The sequence below is a fragment of the Oncorhynchus mykiss genome, chromosome 22 (assembly GCF_057628025.1).
Source record: "Oncorhynchus mykiss isolate SJ-2025 chromosome 22, ASM5762802v1, whole genome shotgun sequence".
NCBI classification, from domain to species: domain Eukaryota; kingdom Metazoa; phylum Chordata; class Actinopteri; order Salmoniformes; family Salmonidae; genus Oncorhynchus; species Oncorhynchus mykiss.
Genome location: NC_143043.1, coordinates 40530613 through 40555859, shown reverse-complemented (window position 1 = coordinate 40555859; position 25247 = coordinate 40530613). Strand labels below are relative to the sequence as shown.

Below are 25247 nucleotides of genomic sequence, written 5' to 3'. Positions count from 1 at the left end.
AGGAAGGCCCTAAAAGTTGTAAAAGACCCCAGCCACCCCAGTCATAGACTGCTCTCTCTACTACCCCATGGCAAGCGGTACCGGAGTACCAAGTCTAGGACAAAAAAGGCTTCTCAACAGTTTTTACCTCCTAGCCATAAGACTCCTGAAAAGGTATATGGCTACCCGGACTATTTGCATTGTGTTCCCCCCCAACCACTCTTTTTATGCTACTGCTACTCTATTGTTCATCATATATGCATAGTCACTTTAACTATAAATGCATGTACATACTACCTCAATTGAGCCGACCAACCAGTGCTCCCGCACATTGGCTAACCGGGCTATCTGCATTGTGTCCCGCCACCCACCACCCGCCAACTCCTCTTTTACGCTACTGCTACTCTCTTGTTCATCATATATGCATAGACACTTTAACCATATCAACATGTACATACTACCTCAATCAGCTTGACTAACCGGTGTCTGTATGTAGCCTCGCTACTTTTATAGCCTCTCTAATGTATATTGCCTGTCTTTTTAATGTTGTTTTATTTCTTTACTTATTTATTGCTCACCTAACACCTTTTTTTGCACTATTGGTTAGAGCCTGTAGGTAAGCATTTCACTGTAAGGTCTTCTACACCTGTTGTATACGGCGCACGTGACAAATAAACATTGATTTGGGTTGATAAGGCCATAAGTGAACAAAAAAATGATCATCCAGAAGCAGAAAACCCATTGGCCAGGGACTTTAATGCAGGCAAACTTAAATCCATTTTAACTCATTTCTACCAGCATGTCACATGTTCAAGCAGAGGAAAAAAACTCTAGACCACCTTTACTCCACACACAGAGACGCATACAAAGCTCTCCCACCCCCTCCATTTGACAAATCTGACCATAATTATACCCTCCTGATTCCTGCTTTTTTTAACCTTTATTTAACTAGGCAGGTCAGTTAAGAACAAATTCTTATTTTCTATGACGTCCTAGGAACTGTGAGTTAACTGCCTCGTTCAGCGGCAGGATGACAGACTTTTACCTTGTCAGCTCAGGGATTCGATCTTGCAAGCTTTTGATTACTTGTCCGACGCTCTAACCACTACCCTACCTGCCACCCCCAATGACGCAGATGCTACGTTACAGAACTGTTTTGCTAGCATAACTGGAATATGTTCCGTGATTCATCCAATGGCATTGAGGAGTATACCACCTCAGTCACTGGCCTCATCAAATAGTGCATCGGCGACGTCATCCCCTCAGTGACCGTACGTACATATCCTAACCAAAAGTAATGGATTACAGGCAACATCTGCACCGAGCTGATGGCTGGACGCTTATAAGAAATCCTGCTATGCCCTCAGATGAACCATCAAACAGGCAATGTGTCAATACAGGACTAAGATGCTCATCAGATGTGGCAAGGCTTGCAAAGTATTACGGACTAGAAAAGGGAATCCCAGCCGCGAACTGCCCAGTGACTCGAGCCTACCAGACAAGCTAAATTACTTTTATGCTTGCTTTGAGGCAAGGAACACTGAAGCATGCATGAGAGCACCAGCTGTTCTGGATGACTGTGTGATCACGCTCCCCTTAGCAGATGTGAGCAAGACCTTAAACAGGTCAACATTCACAAGGCCATGGTGCCAGATGGATTACCAGGGTGTGTACTCAGAGAATTCGTGGACCAACTGGCAAGTGTCTTCACTGACATTTTACACCTCTCCCTGACCGGGTTGACACCTTAACAATCGGTTGTAAATTAGGCAGGAGGGGAATCTCTTCCTTTGCTCCTCAGTATTGGGAAAGAAATTGCTTTATTACAGAAGGTTTTGCCGCCAAAAAACAATGAACACTGGGACAATATATTTCAACATCCAAATGTGGGGAATGATGAGAGATGGAACAAGGGAAATAAATGTCTATTTTGTGAAGTCATAAAATTTTTTATAAAAATGTTATAATGAAAACATTGCAACTGGAAGAGCTTTCACACTGTGTATATCAGGTTTGCATCCTTTATGTATATCAAGGATGAAGACAATATTTTTGTTAAGATATGATTGTAGTTATATAACGAGATCCTAGTAATGATGATACTTTGTCTCGTAACTAGCCACACCCTAGGGATCTCAGAGAGCATGTCAGCATGACGAAAACACCCCTTTTTACCCAAGGGTGATTTAAGAATTACCATACCAGACTAGAAGGACCACCAGCTGCAGCTAGGTCTACATTGGCTACGACCCTGAAAATCGACACGAGTTGAAGAAGACAAAGTAGACTAACAATCAAGGTTAGTCAAGTGCTGTATCTAAGAAAGTTAATTTAAGAAGAATCATCCGTTTCTTCTCTTCAAACCATCGTCGACTACACTGCTCTCATCACAACCTTAATAATCGATAATCGGGGATAATCGACATGGCTGATTAGCTGTCCTCAGAAGACCACTCTTCAAGAACGAGTGAAAGTAAACACAGACAACCAAGGAGAAGGACATTGTGACCTCTTGTGGACATAGACTTACACTTACCAATCCGAAAGAGAAGGTCCAATCGGAACCTTTTCACAAAGCGGAACCCTTTTCACGAAGGCCTGGGTCCAACAGAAATACACGACGAAGACCTTCAACATCTAAGTACATGCATTACTTCTTACACCAAAGGGCGGCTGTTCGGGGCAACGTATTAGGATTACTGTGAGTAAAGTTCCCAAATGTATCCAAGTGTTGTCTCACTTTCTCTCTCGCTTTCTATTTAACTCTCCATCTTTTGTAACAAGTGTCATATTGTGTTAGTCTGCTAGGGACCTGTTTTCATAGTATTAAGTTTCTAATCAATATCTTATACCGCGCGTGTGTGTATCCTGTGTTATCATTTCTTTTTTTGTAAATAAATAATCAAATCAATTTGTGTGGTATGGAATAATCACTAAAACTCGGGTTTGTACAGATTCGACAAGTCTGCGACTTTCAGAATGAGACTGACATAAGGGAACTATTAATAAGTGACTGTTATCGATATCTATATTCTTGAGTTTAATTCGGGAGATTGTAACTCGTTAAACAACTTCTTCCATGGTGCCCCAAATTTCTAATGAGTTAATTGTTAAATGCTTAATTTAATCTGGTAACAATTAAACATAGTAGGTAATTATTCGATAAATAACAGTCACATTAATGAGATTCACGTCACAACACTGATCCTCAGGGGTGCATGCTTGGTCCCCTCCTGTACTCCCTGTTCACCTACGACTGTGTGGCCAAGACTGACTCCAACACCATCATGAAGTTTGCGGACGATACAACAGTGGTAGGCCTGATCACCAACAACGATGAGACAGCCTATAGGGGGGAAGTCAGAAACCTGGCAGTGTGATGCCAGGAAAACAACCTCTCCCTCAATATGAGCAAGACAAAGGAGATGATGTGGACTACAGGAAAAGGAGGGCTGAACAGGCCCTCGTTAACATCAACGGGGCTCTAGTGGAGCGGGTCGAGAATTTCAAGTTCCTTGGTGTCCACATCAACAATAAACTATCAAGGTCCAAACACACCAAAACAGTCGTGAAGAGGGCAGGACAGCTATTCGCTGTTTATTATCACTGCGTAGTCACTTCACCCCAACCTACATGTACAAATTACCTGTATCCCCGCACATTATTTCATTTTTTACTTTTGTTTTTTTAGTAAATATTTTCTTAACTCTATTTCTTGAACTTTATTGTTGGTTAATGGCTTGTAAGTAAGCATTTCACAGTAAGGTCTACCTGGTGTATTTTGTGACAAACATAATTGCATTTTATTTTATTTGATAGTTATGATAAAGGAAAACATAATACTTAGGCATATTTGTTTTTTTTAGAAACTGCTTGGGTGCAATCATCTATTAGATTTTCCCTGCTGACAATGGTTATGACTGACAAAAATAAAGTAAACAATATCCTTGAAAATAGTTAATTTGCAGAACTGAACAATACACCAAATTGCAACACCCAAACATTTAAAGCAGACAATCAATTGTCACAGCAATTTAATATAAAAATATATCTATTATTATAAGAAAGTATTGTAAATAAAAGTAATATTTCCGTTGAAGCACCTCCGCTGTCTGCGACTGCAAAATTGAATAGGACGTCTGTGCATAACCATTGCCTCACTGAAATATCAACTTTTAAATTCTCATACGTGTTGAATCTTTGTTGAAAATGGCACTGATAATAAATATGAAAGTCTTGCTAATCCTTCTGCTAACTTCAGAACACATTTCATTCATTTTCAGATTGGGAAAGTGGACCAATATTTATTCAGGGTACACCTCTGTGGCCCTCTCTTAAGGATCTGGTATTAGCATGCAACAGTTCACAGTGTTAGGTGAGGTTGGTTGCACTCCGCTGGGTTTTTGAATGAAAAACCCCTGTCACATCTGAGTTGAATGCTCTAGTCTGGAGCCAGTAGTGAGCATCACTGGATTTCACCAGGGGGAATGGAATAGGATGGTGTTTGTTCCATTCCTAAATGGGATGCATACTGTACACACTTTCCAAACATGGACACGTATAGACAGCACTCTCTAAACTCATGGTATAACCTTCTTCTCCTAACCACTTCTCCTGCACAATACCAGATAGGTACTCTACATAGGGCTGTGACGGTCATGGAATTTTGGATGACAGTTATTGGTCAGCCAATTGACAGCGGACAACGTAATAATCAATTGAATAGCAAAGAAATATACTTACATACAGTGCATTCAGAAGTATTCAGACCCCTTGACTTTTTCCACATTTTGTTACATTACAGCCTCATTCTAAAATTGATTATTTTTTTAACCGACATCAATCTATACACAATACCCCATAATGACAAAGCAAAAAAAAAAAATGGGCTAAGTATTTATCAAATCAAATTTTATTTGTCACATACACATGTTTAGCAAATCAAATCAAATGTATTTATATAGCCCTTCGTTATAACAGAACATGGCCAAGATGTTTAAATGTTCATAAATGACCAGCATGGTCCAATAATAATAAGGCAGAACAGTTGAAACTGGAGCAGCAGCACGGCCAGGTGGACTGGGGACAGCAAGGAGTCATGTCAGGTAGTCCTGAGGCATGGTCCTAGGGCTCAGGTCCTCAGAGAGAGAGAAAGAAAGAGAGAAAGAGAGAATTAGAGAGAGCACACTTAAATTCACACAGGACACCGAATAGGACAGGAGAAGTACTCCAGATATAACAAACTGACCCTAGCCCCCCGACACATAAACTACTGCAGCATAAATACTGGAGGCTGAGACAGAAGGGATCACGATCGGTTGAAGAGCATACATTTAGTTTGACTTGTATTTCAGAGCAATTGGAGGCCACAGAAGGAGAGTTGTATGGCATTGAAGCTTGCCTGGAGGGTTGTTAACACGGTGTCCAAATAAGGGCCAGAAATATACAGAATGGTATTGTCTGCGTAGAGGTGGATCAGAGACTCACCAGCAGCAAGAGCGACATCATTGATGTATACAGAGAAGAGAGTCGGTCCAAGAATTGAACCCTAAGGCACCCCCATAGAGACTGCCAGAGGTCGGGACAATAGACCCTCCGATTTGACACACTGAACTCTATCAGAGAAGTAGTTGGTGAATAAAACAAACTTAGGGAGGAGGCTTCTAATGTTAACATGCATGAAACCAAGGCTATTACGGTTACAGAAGTCATCAAAATAGAACGCCTGGGGAATAGGAGTGGAGCTAGGCACTGCAGGGCCTCGATTCACCTCTACATCACCAGAGGAAAAGACGAGGAGTAGGATAAGGGTACGGCTAAAAGCAATGAGAATTGGTCATCTAGAATAAAGAGAGTAAAAGGAGGTTTCTGGGGGGCGATAAAATAGCTTTAAGGTGTAATGTACAGACAAAGGTATGGTAGGATGTGAATACAGTGGAGGTAAACCTAAGTATTGGGTGATGATGAGAGAGATATTGTCTCTAGAAACATAATTGAAGCTAGGAGATGTCATCGCATGTGTGGGTGGTGGAACTAATAGGTTGGATAAGGTATAGTGAGCAGGACTAGAGGCTCTACAGTGAAATAAGCCAATAAACACTAACCAGAACAGCAATGGACAAGGCATATTGACATTAAGGAGAGGCATGCTTAGTCAAGTGATCAAAAGGGTCCAGTGAGTAGTGAGGTTGGTTGGGGTCACGGCGATTCAGACAGCTACCCGGGCCATTAGTAGCAAGCTAGCATAGGATGGAGGTCTCGTGCGTTTCTGTCGGTAGGATTAGTGGGGTCCCGTGTGGTAGAGGGGATCAATCCAATTCGTTAAAAAAATAGATATAGTTATAGAGGCCCAAGAAAAAATGAAAGAAAAAAATTGTCAGATAGATCTATTCAGATAGCAGCCGATAAGACAGCTAACGATTAGCGGGCCGCAGATGGCCATTCAGGTAACGTCGCAACGGAGGAGCCAGCTGGATAAATCCCTCGGGCAGATAACGTCGGTAGTCCAGTTGTGAAGGCCCGATGGGGCTCTGCGTTGGCAGTAAAACGGGTCCGGATAGGTGATTGTAGCCCAGGAGTGGCTGATGGAACTCTTCAGCTGGCTAGCTCCGGAATAATTGATGTTTGCTCCGGGATCGACGTAAGCCGATAGTCACATGGATAGCTAGCTAGCTGCGAGATCTAGGTATAAATGTCCAGAGCTTGCGGTTGAAATCCGGGGTCGTGGAGAGAAAAATAGGTCCGGTATGTTCCGGTCCGAGCCGCGCCGTACAAAACTGGCGATAGAGTTTCGAGCTAAAGGTTAGCTGATGACCACAAACCGTGGTTAGCTGAATACTAACGATTAGCCAGTAAAGAAGCTTCTGGCTAGCTTCTGGTTAGCTTCTGGCTAGTTTCTGGTTAGCTTCTATGGAGGATTACAGATTTGAGGTAAATAATACTATTTTTTTTATATATAAATTGTTGAGGCGGGTTGCAGGAGAGTGTTTTGAGGTTGACTTTATGGAAGAGAAAAGAAATATATAAAAAGGTATGCGAAGAAAGTTGTAAATAAATATATATATATATACGGGACACGACAAGACGAGGACAAAGGACGTCTGACTGCTATGCCATCTTGGTGACCGGAGGTTGTGGGATCTTGTTTTTTGCATAGTTGCTGTTTAGCCCTACAGATCTTTACGTTCGGTTGTGTATTTTATTTTATTTTTCCCGATGTCATTTAATAAAAGGAAAATGTACGCCCACCACGCTGCACCTTGGTCTAATCCATCTTTAAACGAATGTAACACAATGGTACTTTTTGTATAAATAAAGGTACATAACAAAAAATCTCTTCAGACAGTTAAAGTTGGTAGATAATGTGGTGTTTAAGGACATTTCCTTGTTTCAGGTAACAAATTGTGGTGGGCAGATGATGATTCAGCCCAACTGGGGACTGTGAACAAAAGAGATGGACGGACTCCTGTGGTCCTGAGGAATAAGACCAGCGGAGTGGTGTACATGAAGGTCTATGACAGGGAGGGACAGAGAGGTGAGGAACCTACACACGCACACACACAGGCACGCACACTTTTATTTATGCACTTTTCACTTTTCAATCCCATCTGCTGACATTCATTAATGTGACGCCACGATATACTACAGTACCTATAGCCCTCTGCATAACATATCAGATGTTATCTTAGTAAAGATGTCCATGAAGCTAACAGAATGGTGTCCTATCTCCTTACTAATATACTATTCACCATGTCCTTTCCAGGAAGGAATCCGTGTCAGGTGAACAATGGAGGCTGCTCCCAGCTCTGCTTCCCCACATCAGAGAACACCCGTAGCTGCTCCTGTACTGTGGGCTACAACCTGCGCACCGACCGCATGTCCTGTGAGGGTAAGACAACAAGTCTGATTCGCAAATAGCACCCTATTCCAAACATAGTGTACTACCTTTATCCAGAGCCCTATTCAGGGGGGGGGGGGGGGGGAATTGAGCAGTTCAGACACCCTAGCATCGAAGTTACCACAAGGTCTGTGAAATGAATTGACTGTTGCTAAGTAGCGCTATAGACACCTCCGTAATCATACAAAACATACTACATTTCACTGGGGTAAATGTACTCTCTGGATATATACTTACAGTATGTTAATCTTGGAATTCATAACCAAATCTTGTGTGAGTGGCGTTAACATTTATGTTAACAGTCTGTCACAAAAGACTAACAGTTAAGTAATCCCTGTTGTACCCTGTAGGCATTGAGTCATTTCTGATGTACTCCATCCATGAGGGGATCAGAGGGATTGCCTTGGACCTCAATGACAACATGGAGGCTCTGATGCCCATCACTGGGACCCTGTTCGCTGTGGGGGTGGACTTCCATGCAGGTAGACACCACCAGGGCCGGTGATGGGCATCTCAGAGTAGGAGGGATGATCAAAGATCTGTTTTGGCTTATAAATAAATAAGAGTGGGAACCCAGGACTAACAGGACACAGTCATTTACTGCAGACATCTCCTCAGTCAACAGTTAAACCTACAGTTCATTGATTTGATGATGTCTTCCACAGAGGGAGAAAGAGAGAGAGCGACAGAGAAAGAAAGAGACAGAAAGGAGAGAAAGAGCTGTATTGTAGTATGCTCTCTAACCCTGTTGAATAATGGTTAGTGGTGCTGTTGAGTTCTGCAGAGATGAAAGAGAAATACGTCCACATTACTAGAGACGCAGCATGAGAAACACCAACCATTTCTCCACATGCCCTGAACCAGGCCTGTCACAAAGCAATTCCCCAGATATTGTATCAAATGAAGGTAGCATGGACATTATAATACATAAACCCAATGGCCTATGCTGGCATTTGTTATAAAAAGGGGTTTTATCTTGTGTAATTCATGTTCTAAATATGGTGGATTAATTTCAGTTACGAATGCTACGAATAAACTAAGGGATAGTTGAGCCACGAGGCCAAATGATAACAAACAACCACATAGGCATACCGGGAAGGAGAAGGTTTATCTAACACACACACACACACACTGTAAGTGTTACAGAAATCCTTTGTTTACAAATATATCCCATGAATTGGAGATAAGGGTGGAGAGGAGAGTTGTCACCTGACCACATTTGATAGATTAGGATGAAGGTATGGCACAACATACTGTACACTTGCAAGGCAGGAATTACCACACTACCCAAAGAGAAGAATAGGAATCTAGTCTAAAGCAACAACAAAAAAGCTTAAAGATTAAACCCGGAGCTAAAATTAGCAGCTAGCAGGCTGGGTATCTATAAGGTCTTGGTTGCCCTCCCCTTTTTTGCTGTTAAATCAAATCAAATGTATTTATATATCCCTTCATGCATCAGCTGATATCTCAAAGTGCTATACAGAAACCCAGCCTAAAACCCCAAACAGCAAGCAATGCAGGTGTAGAAGCACGGTGGCTAGGAAAAACTCCCTAGAAAGGCCAAAACCAAGGAATTAACCTAGAGAGGAACCAGGCTATGAGGACTGGCCAATCCTCTTCTGGCTGTGCTGGGTGAGAATATAACAGAACATGGGCAAGATGTTCAAATGTTCATAAATGACCAACATGGTCAAATAATAATAATCACAGTTGTTGTTGAGGGTGCAACAAGTCAGCACCTCAGGAGTAAATGTCAGTTGGCTTTTCATAGCCGATCATTAAGAGTATGTCTACCACTCCTGCTGTCTCTAAGGAGTTGAAAACAGCAGGTCTAGGACAGGTACCACATCTGGTGAACAGGTCAGGGTTCCATAGCCGCAGGCAGAACAGTTGAAACTGGAGCAGCAGCACGGCCAGGTGGACTGGGGACAGCAAGGAGTCAACATGCCAGGTAGTCCTGAGGCATGGTCCTAGGGCTCAGGTCCTCCGAGAGAGAGAAAGAAAGAGAGAGTTAGAGAGAGCATACTTAAATTCACACAGGACACCAAATAAGACAGGAGAAGTACTCCAGATATAACAACCCTAGCCCCCCGACACAAACTACTGCAGCATAAATACTGGAGGCTGAGACAGGAGGGGTCAGGAGACACTGTGGCCCCAACCGATGATACCCCCAGACAGGGCCAAACAGGCAGGATATAACCCCACCCACTTTGCCAAAGCACAGCCCCCACACCACTAGAGGGATATCTGTTATTCACCTGTTATACAGGTGAACATGAAGACATCTAGCTAAACTCAGTCAACCAGCAGCAGTGGATAGCTCTCATGCATACTATTTTCATGTCATTATGAGGTAGGTCATCGGTGCAAACAAAATATGAAAGCCTTCCAGCTGGAACATGTCACATGTAAGATATGTGTTAACAGAGTGTGAATTCTGTGTAAACAGGAAGGGGCAAATCAACATATGATTCTGCCTATCCTCCCAACAACCTGGGCCCACTGTACAGACAGGCAAATACCGAAATGTACTTAAGGCTTTAAGGCTGGACTTGGAAAGGAATGGCAATTTCATCCTGTCAGATATGAAATAGAGTTAGCCATTTAGATACTATGTTTTGCATATGCAATTTATTTTCCCATAAAACCTGATATACAATAGCCTTTTCATTTCCCGGTATTGCATGTCAACAAAGAAATAAGCAGTCGTGTAAAGTGCTTAAGTTAAAATACTTTAAAGTACTACTTAAAGTGGAACTGACAGCGTTTTAACTACTTTGCAAATATGAAACAAACAGGCAATCATAATACACAATATATACAAAAGTATGCGGACACCACTTCAAATGATTGGATTTGGCTATTTCAGCCAAACATGTTGCTTACAGGTATATAAAACCGAGTACACAGCCATGCAATCTAAATAGAAACACATTGGTAGTAGAATGGCCTTTCTGAAGAGCTCAGTGATTTTCACATTTCTGCACTGCTAGAGCTGCCCTGGTTAACTGTGTGCTGTTATTGTGAAGTGTAAACGTCCTGGAGCAACAACGGCTCTGTTGTGAAGTGGTGGGCCACACATGTTTGACGAGCAGGTTTCCACATACTTTTGGTCATGCAGTGTAACAGTCAAAAATACAAAATTCCCAGTTTATGCTACAAAACCAACTTCGTTAGATGTTTTAAAAATATGTTATATTTGACTAAATATCCCATGATGTACATTAAGGCATTGTTGGCAGAATAGATGGATGCAGTTGAATGCATGATTCATATAATTCACCAGTCCAAAAAATATTGCTATCAGGTTGTAAATCACAACTGGCCTGGTATATTGTTTCCTGCCTCCATGAATTCGGGAATGCATTGTTTCCGTTTCAATGACTTAAAGTTTTGGACAAAAACGGACGAACATAACTAAGGCTGGGAATGTCAATACAATCAAACTAGCAAGGGCAATGATCACAAGTCAATCATAATGTGGCTAATAGGCTAGCGTATCTATTTATGTAGCTAGCTATTTAGCTGCTGGGAGGATGTCATGTTATTGGAGGAGTGGGTGAGAGACAGACTTCTTCCCCTCATATAAGTTTTCAGTGTCTACAGATAGAGATCCAGGTGTCATTTGGTTAGTTACCAATAAAAGTTAATTGCTTTGCTAGCTAGCTAGCTAAACTGAACTTGAATGACTGTTGTCCACTTAACATATCTCTTGCATTCGTAAATTCTCTCTGGCGATCTACTCTGACTTCAGAGCACCCTCGTCTGAGTGTGCCAGAGCGCAGAATAACGGATTAATTTACAAACATGCAACACTTGCTGAATATGACAGGTGTCAGGTGTTTAGCTACTTACAGACATAAATGAGAGAACACCTCACTCTGATCATTTTACTCACCCTAGCAGAGCTTGTTAGGCTGTTCTAACGTTATCTAGAGCATTGAGACGGTAACTGTGCTGCCGGCAACAACTTAATTATGTTTTTTTGGGCTACGTTTATTCCTAAATTCCTGTTATTCTGTGCTCTTGCACACTCAGACAAGAGTACTCTGAAATCAGAGTAAATAGCCAGAGTGAATTTATAAATGCACCCAGTGTCAATAGTGCAGTGTGCGCTAAACGCTAGGAGAGTGAAACACTCTGAATTTACGAACAGACAATCTGACAATGCACTGAATTTATGAACTACCCACAGTCTTATACACTGAAGGCAATTTAAGAATGCACCCTTAGTTGTCAATCAAATGTATTTGCCATCGATCTAATGGGCTGGTATGCAAATTCCCATTCATTGGGGTGGCAGGTAGCCTAGTGGTTAGAGCATTGGACTAGTAACCGAAAGGTTGCAAAATCAAATCCCTGAGCTGACAAGGTACAAATCTGTTGTTCTACCCCTGAACAAGGCAGTTAACCCACTGTTCCTAGGCTGTCATTGAAAATAATAATTTGTTCTTAACTGACTTGCCTAGATAAATAAAGCAAAAATTATGTTGGGTCAAGCATGCATTGGCAGGTGAGAAGCATGAGCAGGCTACTGTTCCTCATTGTTTGTCAGTGCAATTTTGTCAGCCATCTAGCTGAAAAAGTTTGAGAGGGTTTATCTAATGTTAGCTCATCTCGCTCTGGCTAGCAATAGTTGTTGATGTGCATGACTGAGGGAGAGAGCCTACCTCTCATGGTTGTGTGACCAATAGGACTGTAAAGTTCCCAAATGTAAGTGGGCTCTCCATGGTATTTACATATTTGCAGAGATCCATTCGGGTGTATTTTGTGGCTTGTGGCCAATGCTTTCTAATGATCTAAAGTTGTGCTGTTGCTACTGCCTGTAAACACACAGTCCAGTTCAAAGTGAATGATGGCAAGCCTGTGTGGCAAATGGCTTATTTACATAAAGGCCTACTGTAGCTCTGATTGGCTATGGCGCACCGGTCTGTGTAGACTAAGGTCTGTGTTTATTAGGTTTTATTTACTGCAGCGTCTGTTAATTGTCCAAACCCACTCTATTGTTCCAAACCCACTCTATTGCTCCAAACCCACTCTATTGCGCCAAAACAACACTATATTGCTCTAGAATTTTCACAAATGCCTTACTCTACGTCATTCCCAAACATTCTATTAATTTATGAAAATGTGAAACGACCATATCAAAGTGTGCTGTCAGTTCCACTTTAAGTAGTTTTGGGGGTTTTTTGCACTTTACTTTACTATTTATATTTTTGACAACTTTTAGTTTTAGTCCACTACATTTCTAAAAAAAAGTATGTACTTTTTACTCAATACATTTTCCCTGACACCCAGAAGTACACATCACATTTTGAATGCTTAGCAGGGCAGGAAAATGGTCCAATTCAAACACTTATCAAGAGAATCATCCTTACTTCAAGATGGTGCCGACAGAGAGGGTTGCCTCACTCTAGTCCTTAAGAAACTATGCAGTATTTTTTTTTTTTTTATGTATTATTTCTCACATTGTTAGCCCAGAAAACCTTAAGTGTTATTACATACAGCCGGGAAGAACTATTGGATATCAGAGCGACGTCAACTTACCAGCACTACAACCAGGAATACGACTTTCCCGAAGCAGATCCTTTGTTCGAATCACCCAAGGCATTCGAACTGATTCAAGAGGCTGACACAAAACAACAACGCTGCAGAAGAGGTAGACGGAGTGGCCATTTGGTCAGACTTCGGAGGTGCACACACCACCCACGACTTCCGAGTATATTATAGGGCAAGGTTTGCTTTTCAGAGATACATCCGGGATTATAACATACTCTGTTTCACGGAAACATGGCTCTCTGGGGACATGTTGTCGGGACAGCCACCAGGATTCTTTGTGCGTCGCGCCGACAGGAATTAACATCTCTCCGGGAAGAAGGGCGGGGGTGTATGTTTCATGATTAACGACTCAGTGTGTAATTGTAACAACATCCAGGAACTCAAGTACTTTTGTTCACCTGACCTAGAATTCCTCACAATCAATTGCAGTCCGTATTAACTCCCAAGATAATTATTGTTGGTTATTGTCACATCCCCCCTCAAGCTGACACCACGACAGCCCTCAAGGAACTCCACTGTTTCCTGCCTATCCACAGGTAATGACACAGTGTACTGGACAGACATGGGTCTAAACACAATCTCCAGAGCCAAGAGGGATCAGACCTGGAGGGAGGACATCATTACTACGGGAATCAGCAGGGTAGAGGGCATCGCAGTGGACTGGATTGCTGGTCAGTATTGTCTTCTGTAAAATGTAAAAAAATGGGTTCTTACTATGTGGATAACCCCCCCAAGATTTTATCTCATGAGACTAACCTATATAAATAAAGGTATACATAAAAAATATTCAAATCAAATTGAAAGCCATTGGGATAAATTATGCAAGTCTACTGAACTGTGCTTTAAAATGACATGTTTGTGTTGTGATTATCTCCTTAGTTTCTGATGAGTAAGAGTAACAATGTTCTTTGTACTCTAATAACAGTATATTTGTCTTCCTCCCACAGGTAACATTTACTGGACAGACCATGGTTTCAACCTCATAGAGGTTGCTCGTCTTAGTGGTACCTACCGTTGTGTGGTCATCTCAGAGGGACTCGACCAACCTAGAGCCATCGCTGTTCATCCACAGAAAGGGTATGTCTGTTTGTTTGTCTGTGTGTCTGTGTGAGTACGTGCTTGAATGCATGTTTATACGTGTGCTAGGGGCATCAATTGGGTATGCATACCATAGCTCAACACCAACAATTTAAAATAGGCTACTAAAATCATTCCAATCCCAATTAAAAGGCTAATGTAGTTTAGTGCTATTATACTTCTGACTTTAAGACCTTGCGGACGCCTGGGAGCAGGAGGTAAGGCTGTTTGTATGGCTGGTAGGCTTTATGGAAAGCAGAAATCTGTATATAATGACGAGATGCTTATGTCTCCGCCTTAACAATGGAAGTTGTTGTCCCAAAGGCGGGAAGGCAAATGATGGTTGGAAGTGCAGAATTGTCTAGAATGTCATTGTATGCTGTAAAGTTAAGATTTCGGAACAGATGGTGAGTGTTGTAACTGTGGACAGACGATTTTTACGTTCTAAGCAATTCAGCACTCGGCGGTCCCATTCTGTGAGCTTGCGTGGCCTACCACTTTGCGGCTGAGCCGTTGTTACTACTAGAGGTTTCCACTTCACAATAACAGTACTTATAGTTGACCTGGGAAGCTTTAGCAGGGCATACATTTGACAAACTGACTTGCTGGAAAGGTGGCATCTTAGGACTGCGCCACGTTGAAAGTCACTGAGCTCTTCAGTAAGGCCATTCTACTGCCAATGTTTGTCTATGGAGATTGCATGGCTGTGTGCTCGATTTTATACACCTGTCAGCAACTGGTGTGGCTGAAACAGCCAAAATCATGTACTTTTGTAAGTATATACATTACCAGTGAAAAGTTTGGACACACCTACTCATTCAAGGTTTTTTCTTTATTTTACTATTTTCTCCATTGTAGAATAATCGTGAAGACATCGAAACTATGAAATATGAAATGAAATAACACATTCCAAATAATATGGAATCATGTTGTAACCGACAAGATTCTTCAAAGTAGCCACCCTTTGCCTTGATGATAGCTTTGAACACTCTTGGCATTCTCTCAACCAGCTTCATGAGGAATGCTTTTCCAACAGTCTTAAAGGAGTTCCCACATATGCTGAGCACTTGGCTGCTTTTCCTTCAATCTGCAGTCCAACTCATCCCAAACCATCTCAATTGGGTTGAGGTTGGGTGATTGTGTAGGCCAGATCATCTGATGCATCACTCCATAACTCTCCTTCTGGGTCAAATAACCCCTACATTTTGAGTATGCATGCGGATGACTCAACACTCTACATGTTAGCTACCACAGTGACTGAAATGACTGCAACACTTAATGAGTGGGTGGAAAGGAATAAGTTAGTCTAAAATATTTCTGAAACTAAAAGCATTGTATTTGGGACAAATCATTCGCTAAACCCTAAATCTCAACTAAATAATGTAATAAATAATCTGGAAATTTAGTAGCAAACTGAGGTTGAGGTGACTAAACTGCTTGGAGTAACCCTGGATTGTAAACTGTCATGGTCAAAACATATTGATACAACAGTAGCTAAGATGGGGAGAAGTATGTCCATAATAAAGCGCTGCTCTACCTACCTTAACAGCGCTATCAACAAGACAGGTCCTGCAGGCCCTAGTTTTGTCGCACCTGGACTACTGTTCAGTCGTGTGGTCATGTGCCACAAAAAGGGACTTTGAAAAGTTGCAACTGGCTCAGAACAGGGCAGCACGGCTGGCCCTTGGATGTACACAGAGCACTAATATTAGTAATATGCATGTCAATCTCTCCTGGCTCAAAGTAGAAAGAAGAGAGATTGACTTCATCACTACTTGTATTTATGAGAGGTATTGAATTATGTATGTAGACTTTTTTTGGGTGTCATGTGAAGTGTTTTTTTTTCTTAAGCCCAACCCCAAACCATACTTTGAAACTTAGCTGTCTAGTCATTCCAGTAATTATTTGTCATGCTCTGTCTGCATTTCTTTTTTTTTGAGTGCATTTCTTTTTTTTTGAGTGCATTTCTTTTTTTTTGAGTGCATTTCTTTTTTTTTGTTGAGTGCATCGAGCTGTCTGTTTGAACTACTGGCCCACAGCTTGGACACCCATGCATACCCCACAAGACATGCCTCAAGTGCTCTCTTCACAGTCCCCAAGTCCAGAACAGACTATGGGAGGCGCACAGTGCTACATAGAGCCATGACTACACGGAACTCTATTCCACATCAAGTAACTGAACCAAGCAGTAAAAGTTGATTTAATTCAAAAACAAATATAAAAATACACCTTATGGAAAAGCAGGGACTGTGAAGCAACAAAAACATAGGCACAGACACATGGATTACACACACCCACACGATAACATACGCACTATACACATGTACACATGGAATTTGTGCTGTAGATACAGTGGGAAGAACAAGTATTTGATACACTGCCGATTTTGCAGGTTTTCCTACTTACAAAGCATGTAGAGGACTGTAATTTTTATCATAGGTACACTTCAACTGTGAGAGACGGAATCTAAAACAAAAATTAGATTAGTAATTAATTGGCATTTTATTGCATGACATAAGTATTTGATCACCTACCAACCAGTAAGAATTCCGTCTATCACAGACCTGTTAGTTTTTCTTTAAAATGCCTCCTGTTCTCCACTCATTACCTGTATTAACTGCACCTGTTTGAACTCGTTACCTGTATAAAAGACACCTGTCCACACACTCAATCAAACAGACTCCAACCTCTCCACAATGGCCAAGACCAGAGAGCTGTTTCAGGAAATCAGGGATAAAATTGTAGGCCTGCACAAGGCTGGGATGGGCTACAGGACAATAGGCAAGCAGCTTGGTGAGAAGGCAACAACTGTTGGCACAATTATTAGAAAATGGAAGAAGTTCAAGATGGCGGTCAATCACCCTCGGTCTGGGGCTCCATGCAAGATCTCATGGGGCATCAATGATCATGAGGAAGGTGAGGGATCAGCCCAGAACTACACAGCAGGACCTGGTCAATGACCTGCAGATAGCTGGGACCACAGTCTCAAAGAAACCATTAGTAACACACTACACCGTCATGGATTAAAATCCTGCAGGGCACGCAAGGTCCCCCTGCTCAATCCTGCGCATGTCCAGGCCCGTCTGAAGTTTGCCAATGACCATCTGGATTATCCAGAGGAGAAATGGGAGAAGGTCATGTGGTCTGATGAGACAAAAATAGAGCTTTTTGGTCTAAACTCCACTCGCCGTGTTTGGAGGAAGAAGAAGGATGAGTACAACCCCAAGAACACCATCCCAACTGTGAAGCATGGGGGTGGAAACATCATTCTTTGGGGATGCTTTTCTGCAAAGGGGACAGGATGACTGCACCGTATTGAGGGAGGATGGATGTGGCCATGTATCAAGAGATCTTGGCCAAAACCTCCTTTCCTCGGTAAGAGCATTGCAGATGGGTTGTGGCTGGGTCTACCCGCATGACAATGACCCAAAACACACAGCCAGGGCAACTAAGGAGTGGCTCCGTAAGAAGCACCCCAAGGTCCTGGAGTGGCCTAGCCAGTCTCCAGACCTGAACCCAATAGAAAATCTTTGGAGGGAGCTGAAAGTCCGTATTGCCCAGCGACAGCCCTGAAACCCGAAGGATCTGGAGAAGGTCCTTGGAGGAGGAGTGGGCCAAAATCCCTGCTGCAGTGTGTGCAAACCTGGTCAAGTCCTACAGGAAATGTATGATCTCTGTAATTGCAAACAAAGGTTTCTGTACCAAATATTAAGTTCTGCTTTTCTGATGTATCAAATACTTATGTAATGCAATCAAATGCAAATGAATTACATAAAAATCATACAATGTGATTTTCTGGATTTTTGTTTTAGATTTCGTCTCTCACAGTTGAAGAGTACCTATGATAAAAAATTACATGCTTTGCAAGTATGAAAACCTGCAAAATTGTCAGTGTCTCAAATACTTCTCCCCACTGTATGTGGTAGTGGTGGAGTAGGGGCCTGAGGGCACACCGTGTGTTGTGGAATCTGTGGATGTATTTTTAGGTTTTTAAAATTGTATAAACTGCATAATTTTATTTGACCTCAGGAATAGTATCTGCTACCTTGCTAATGGGGATCCATAATATATACAAATACAAAACCTTGTGAAGCTGGTTGAGAGAATGCCAAGAGTGTGCAAAGCTGTCATCAAGGCAAAGCGTGGCTTCTTGGAGAATTTCAAATATTAAATATGTTTTGATTGTTTAACACTTTTTTGGTTACTACATGATTCCATATGTGTTATTTAATAGTTTTGATGTCTTCACTGTTATTCTACATATAAAACATATTGAATGAGTAGGTGTGTCCAAACTTTTGACTGGTACTGTATTTATTTATAAATAATAAAAATAAATCCTTGGAGGAAATCCCCCCCCCTGCTCAGACCAGTAGAAACATGCTCAGACCAGTAGAAACATGCTCAGACCATTATAAACACGCTTAGATGTGCTCCTAGCTCCTGCAGTGATGTTTTTTGTCATGCCTGATCTATGTGAAGTTGTTTAGCAGTTGTAGGTGTTGTGTGCAGTCACAGTATGATTCGTTTCAGTTTGCTACTAAAGGTCCGAGATCGACTGTTGACACTGCGTGAAAGATCAGCTGGAGGCGCTTGACAGGCTCACATTTCAACCATTTTTGAAAACAGAGGGCTGTAACACCAAAGTATCCTCTCTAGACCCAATAGAAGTTGGCTTTGAGGTTAACTACATTGTAACACTTTATGATTTCAGTTGCAAAGCCTCTGATAACCTCCTTATCACATTAGATCAGACATGTTGTGTATCCTTTCAGATCTGTTAATGTTGTCCAAGCAGTTAGATGTCAATAATATTGCTGTTTACCACTATGATCCATGCCCCCTCTCTCTCTTGCTCTCTCTCAATTGAATGAAATTCAGAGTGCTTTATTGGCATGTGAAACATATGTTTACATTAGCAAAGCAAGCAAAATAGATAATAAACAAATGGGAAATAAACAATACAAAATGTACAGTAAACATTACACTCACAAAAGTTTCAAATGAATAGACACATGTCATATTATGGCTATATACTGTGTTGTAACAATGTGCAAATAGTTAAAGTACAAAAGGGGAAATAAATAAACATTAAATATGGGTTATATTTACAATCTCTCTCTCCCCCTCCCTCTCTCCCCTCCCTCCCTCTGGTAGGTATCTGTTCTGGACAGAGTGGGGCCAGAGCCCCTGCATAGGGAGAGCCCGTCTAGATGGGTCTGATCAGGTCACCCTGGTCAACACTGGCATCGCCTGGCCCAATGGGATCTCCATAGACTATGAGGTACAGTACAGGGCTTCCTCCTAATCCATCTATGTCCTATTTGCTCTTATCCATCCACCCCATCCTAAAGCAGTTTTATAACAGCATCCTATCATCATATTTCTTTGTTTGGATAAAAATGTACCCAATGTACCCCCATAACTCTGCAGGAAAATAGATTATACTGGTGTGATGCCCGCACTGACAAGATAGAGAGGATCAACCTTGAGACGGGTGAGAGCAGGGAGATTGTACTGTCAGTGGCCAACGTAGACCTGTTCTCCGTGGCAGTGTTTGGAGCTTACATCTACTGGTCTGACAGGTAATTTATTATTTCCTTAAATGCACACAGAGTGGGCTGCAAAGTCCGATCCTCTAACCCTTAATCTGAGAGGTCTCAGTAGGGAGATCCTCAGGAGAGTATTTTTACATGATTAGGTGCACCATCTCTTTATGTAAATGTACTAGCATATCTCAATGTCATTATCAAGGGCAAGTTCCTTAAACCTTTTGTCAAACCAGTTATCTTGAGGTATTTCATGCTTGCTTGATTATTTTCCTGATGATAAAGTGCCATTGTTAAAATAAATTATCCCAGCTTTTCTATTTTCTGTCATTTAGAAAAGTTTAACGTTTTAATGTCACATGCACAAGTACAGTGACATGACTTTCTTGCAAACTCAAAACCCAACAATGCAATAATCAAAAACAATGTAATACTAGAAAAAAAACATGAGAAATAAGAACACAATAAGTAAGTAACTATACTATATGCATGGTCAGTTCCAATACTATTTACAATTTGCAGTAATACTGGAGTGATGGAGGTAGATATATATAAGGGTAAGGTGAGTAGGCAAAAGGATATAAGATAAAACAGAGTAGCAGCAGCTTGTATGTGAGTGGGTTTGATTGTGTGTCAAGTCTGTATAAATTAATGTGCATATTTGTATTTATTTAACCAGGTAGGACAGTTGAGAACAAGTTCTCATTTACAACTGCGACCTGGTCAAGTGTCAAGGTATGCGTGAAGGGCTGTAGGAAGTCAGGTGCAGGAGAGCAGATATTTGGTAGCAAACTGGAGCATTTTATTTGGAGGACCAAAAGCACATGGCACAAAAGAACACGAAATACAAATACGGGTTGAACATAACTCAGCGCAACAAGCCTAACGTGCGCAAATGGGGGAAACAGAGGGTAACAGAGGGTGGGGGAAACAGAGGGTTAAATACACAACACATAATGAGCTAAATGAGAGCCAGGTGTGTGGGAAAAGGAGACAAAACAAATGGAAAATTAAAAATGGATCGGCAGTGGCTAGAAGACCGGCGACGTCGACCGCCGAACACCGCCCGAACAAGGAGAGGCATCGACTTCGGCAGAAGTTGTGACACCAAGATAAAGCAAAGCAGCGCAACACAAACAACAACACAGAGTTTCACATGGAATAAACAAACATACAGTCAATAATAAAATAGAAAATCTATATACAGTGTGTGCAAATGAGGTAGGATAAGGGAGATAAGGCAATAAATAGGGCCTAGTGACAAAATAATTACAATATAGCAATTAAACACTGGAGTGATAGATGTGCAGAAGATGAGTGTGCAAGTAGAGATACTGGGGTGCAAAGGAGAAGAATAAATAACAGTATGGGGATGAGGTAGTTGGATGGGCTATTTACAGATGGGCTATGTACAGGTGCAGTGATCTGTGAGCTGCTCTGACAGCTGGTGCTTAAAGTTAGATATGATATTAGTTGTGTGTTTGTGTCGTCAGTATAAATCAAATCAAATCAAATGTATTTATATAGCCCTTCGTACATCAGCTGATATCTCAAAGTGCTGTACAGAAACCAAGCCTAAAACCCCAAACAGCAAGCAATGCAGGTGTAGAAGTACGGTGGCTAGGAAAAACTACCTAGAAAGGCCAAAACCTAGGAAGAAACCTAGAGAGGAACCAGGCTATGTGGGGTGGCCAGTCCTCTTCTGGCTGTGCCGGGTGGAGATTATAACAGAACATGGCCAAGATGTTCAAATGTTCATATATGACCAGCATGGTCCAATAATAATAAGGCAGAACAGTTGAAACTGGAGCAGCAGCACGGCCAGGTGGACTGGGCACAGCAAGGAGTCATCATGTCAGGTAGTCCTGAGGCATGGTCCTAGGGCTCAGGTCCTCCGAGAGAGAGAAAGAAAGAGAGAAAGAGAGAATTAGAGAGAGCCCACTTAAATTCACACAGGACACCGAATAGGACAGAAGAAGTACTCCAGATATAACAAACTGACCCTAGCCCCCCGACACATAAACTACTGCAGCATAAATACTGGAGGCTGAGACAGAAGGGGTCAGGAGACACTGTGGCCCCATCCGAGGACACCCCTGGACAGGGCCAAACAGGAAGGATATAACCCCACCCACTTTGCCAAAGCACAGCCCCCACACCACTAGAGGGATATCTTCAACCACCAACTTGCCATCCTGAGACAAGGCCGAGTATAGCCCACAAAGATCTCCGCCATGGCACAACCCAAAGGGGGGGGGGGGGGCGCCAACCCAGACAGGAAGATCACATCAGTGACTCAACCCACTCAAGTGACGCACCCCTCCCAGGGACGGTATGAAAGAGCCCCAGTAAGCCAGTGACTCAGCCCCTGTAATAGGGTTAGAGGCAGAGAATCCCAGTGGAAAGAGGGGAACCGGCCAGGCAGAGACAGCAAGGGCGGTTCGTTGCTCCAGAGCCTTTCCATTCACCTTCCCACTCCTGGGCCAGACTACACTCAATCATATGACCCACTGAAGAGATGAGTCTTCAGTAAAGACTTAAAGGTTGAGACAGAGTTTGCGTCTCTCACATGGGTAGGCAGACCATTCCAGAAAAATGTAGCTCTATAGGAGAAAGCCCTGCCTCCAGCTATTTGCTTAGAAATTCTAGGGACAATTAGGAGGCCTGCGTCTTGTGACCGTAGCATACGTGTAGGTATGTACGGCAGGACCAAATCAGAGAGATAGGTAGGAGCAAGCCCATGTAATGCTTTGTAGGTTAGCAGTAAAACCTTGAAATCAGCCCTTGCCTTGACAGGAAGCCAGTGTAGGGAGGCTAGCACTGGAGTAATATGATCAAATGTTTAAATGTATAAATTAATGCATATTATATGTGTGTGTATGTGTGTGCATAGAGACAGTGCAAAAATAAAAGGTAAGTAAAGATACAATGTTAACTCAAGCTTTCCTACCACACCGCCTGATGAAGATGTCCTGGATGGCAGGGAGCTCACCCGCAGTGATATACTGGGCTGTCCCCACCACCCTCTATAGCGCCATGCGATCGAGGGCGGTGCTATTGCTATACCAGGAAGCGCTGCGGCCAGTAAAAATGCTCTCATTGGTGAAGCTGTAGAACCTTTTGAGAATTCGAGGGCCCATGACAAACTGTTTCAACCTCCTGAGGGGATTGATTTGGACACCGAGGAACTTGAAGCTCTGGTGCTCCCCCCACCCCCCACACGTTTTCTGTAGTCCAACTCCTTAGTATTACTGACGTTGAGGGAGAGGTGGTTGACAGCAGTGTGGAGAGCAATTGAGATTGCGTCCTCTATGGATTTATTGAGGCGGTCTGCAAATTGGAGTGGGTCTAGGGTGTCTGGGATGGTGGAATTAATATTTGCCATAACCAGCCTCTCAAAGCACTTCATGATTATAGAAGTGAGCGTTACAGGGCGGTAGTCAGTGTGGCATGAAGCCACAATGGGCACAGGAATGATGGTGGTCACCTTACAGACTGAGACAAGGAGAGGTTGAAAATTACTGTGAATATTCCTGCCAGCTGTTCTGCGCATGCTCTGAGAACGCGCTCTGGAATACTCTCAGGTTCCCTGTGGCCTTTCGGGTATTGACCTGATCAAAGCCCTTTCTCACATCAGCCTTGGAGAGCAAGATCACCCAATCCTCTGGGTCGGTGACGGCCCTCACACCCGGCACGATGTTGTTGTTGTCAAAGTGTGGATAAAATGCATTGAGTTGTCTGGTAGAGAGGCATCGGTGGGCAGATCACGGTTGGGTCTTTCTTTGTAATCCGTCATGGACTGTAGCCCCTGCCACATGCGGCGGGCATCAGATCCTGTGTAGTATGATTCCACCTTATTCCTGTATTGTTATTTTTCTCATTCATGACTCTGCGGAGGTCATAGCGGGACTTCTTGTACTTATTCCTGTCCTCAGGGTTGTCTACCATGGCTCTGTGTGTGGTAGTCCTGTCCTTTAGTTTAGTTCCAACCTCTGTGTTAATTCAGGGCTTTTAATTGGGGGAACCAGCGAATCCTCACCGCGAGGACAACGTCGCTGATACATTTTCTAATGAAGCTGGTGACAGAGGTGGTTAGCTTGTCAATGTTAGTGGTGTCGTCTCAAAACACATTCCAATCAGCGCTAGCAAAGCAGTCCTATATCATAATTTCGGATTCTGGTGACCATTTCTCAAATGGAGCGAGTCACAGCTACTTCCTATTTGAGTTTCTGCTTATAAACAGAAAGCAGGAGTGTGGAGTCATGAAATGATTTGCAGAGGGAGGGCCTTGTATGCTTGGTTGTGGGTAGAATAACAGTGGTCTAGGACTTTATTACCCCTAATGGCATTAGAGACGGGTTGATGGAAGTTGGGCACCACGTGTCTTAGTGACCCAGAATTAAAATGGCAGGCAACCAGAAAGGCAGCCTCTAGATGTTAGTTTTCTTGCTTGTTTATGTCCTTGTAAAGTTTAAGTGCCAGCTTGTTATATTTCTTGTCCTGATGTGGAATGTATACAACAGTCACGATAACTGCTGAAAATTCCTCTGGAGGTAGAAGGGTCGGCATTTGACCTTCAGGTATTCTAAGACGGGTGAACAGTTGGTAGACACTTCCAACGCGCTGGAGTTAGGACACCAATTAGTCTTGATGTAGATGCAAACCCTTCCCCCCCTCGATTTCCCTGACTCCACTGTCCTGTCCCCCCGGTGAATGGAGAATCCATCGAGTCGGATAGCAATGGGGGGCATCTTGTCCGAGAGCCAAAAATAAAGTACTTTTAAGAAACAAATAAAAATAAAAAATGTGTGTCATTGATGACTTTTCAAAATGTCTCTCTCTTTCTGTCCTCAGAGCTCACTCCAATGGTTCCATCCGACGAGGCTTCAAGAGTGACGGCAGCGAGGCAGTGACCATGAGGAGTGGTCTGGGGGTCAACCTGAAGGATGTGACAGTATTTAATAGAGGGCGGGAGAAAGGTTGAGGTTTCAACTTAATTCTCCTTATTGATTTTCACCCATAATCAGTAGCAATGTTAAATGCATTGTTCAAAATTAACTGGGAGCCATCTAGTACAAGGGAAAGATAAACCGTAGCTATAGGCAGTTTATGTACAATACAAAAGTGACGTTATATCACACCAGCACTTCTAGTTCTGGCACTACACTAAACAATTAACTTCA

At 42.5% G+C, this 25247-nt stretch overlaps 1 protein-coding gene across 2 annotated transcripts in view; it reads left to right on the top strand.

Moving 5' to 3' along the window:
- LOC110502094 (low-density lipoprotein receptor-related protein 1B-like) overlaps positions 1 to 25247 on the top strand; it is a 225377-nt gene that overhangs the window by 68192 nt on the left and 131938 nt on the right. For both annotated transcript variants that reach the window (XM_090216050.1, XM_090216049.1), the window contains exons 23-30: positions 7373 to 7513; positions 7742 to 7867; positions 8227 to 8358; positions 13975 to 14109; positions 14386 to 14515; positions 19673 to 19799; positions 19949 to 20100; positions 24919 to 25043. In XM_090216050.1, coding sequence (XP_090072176.1) covers positions 7373 to 7513; positions 7742 to 7867; positions 8227 to 8358; positions 13975 to 14109; positions 14386 to 14515; positions 19673 to 19799; positions 19949 to 20100; positions 24919 to 25043 — 1068 coding nt within the window. The remainder of the gene's footprint in view (positions 1 to 7372; positions 7514 to 7741; positions 7868 to 8226; positions 8359 to 13974; positions 14110 to 14385; positions 14516 to 19672; positions 19800 to 19948; positions 20101 to 24918; positions 25044 to 25247) is intronic.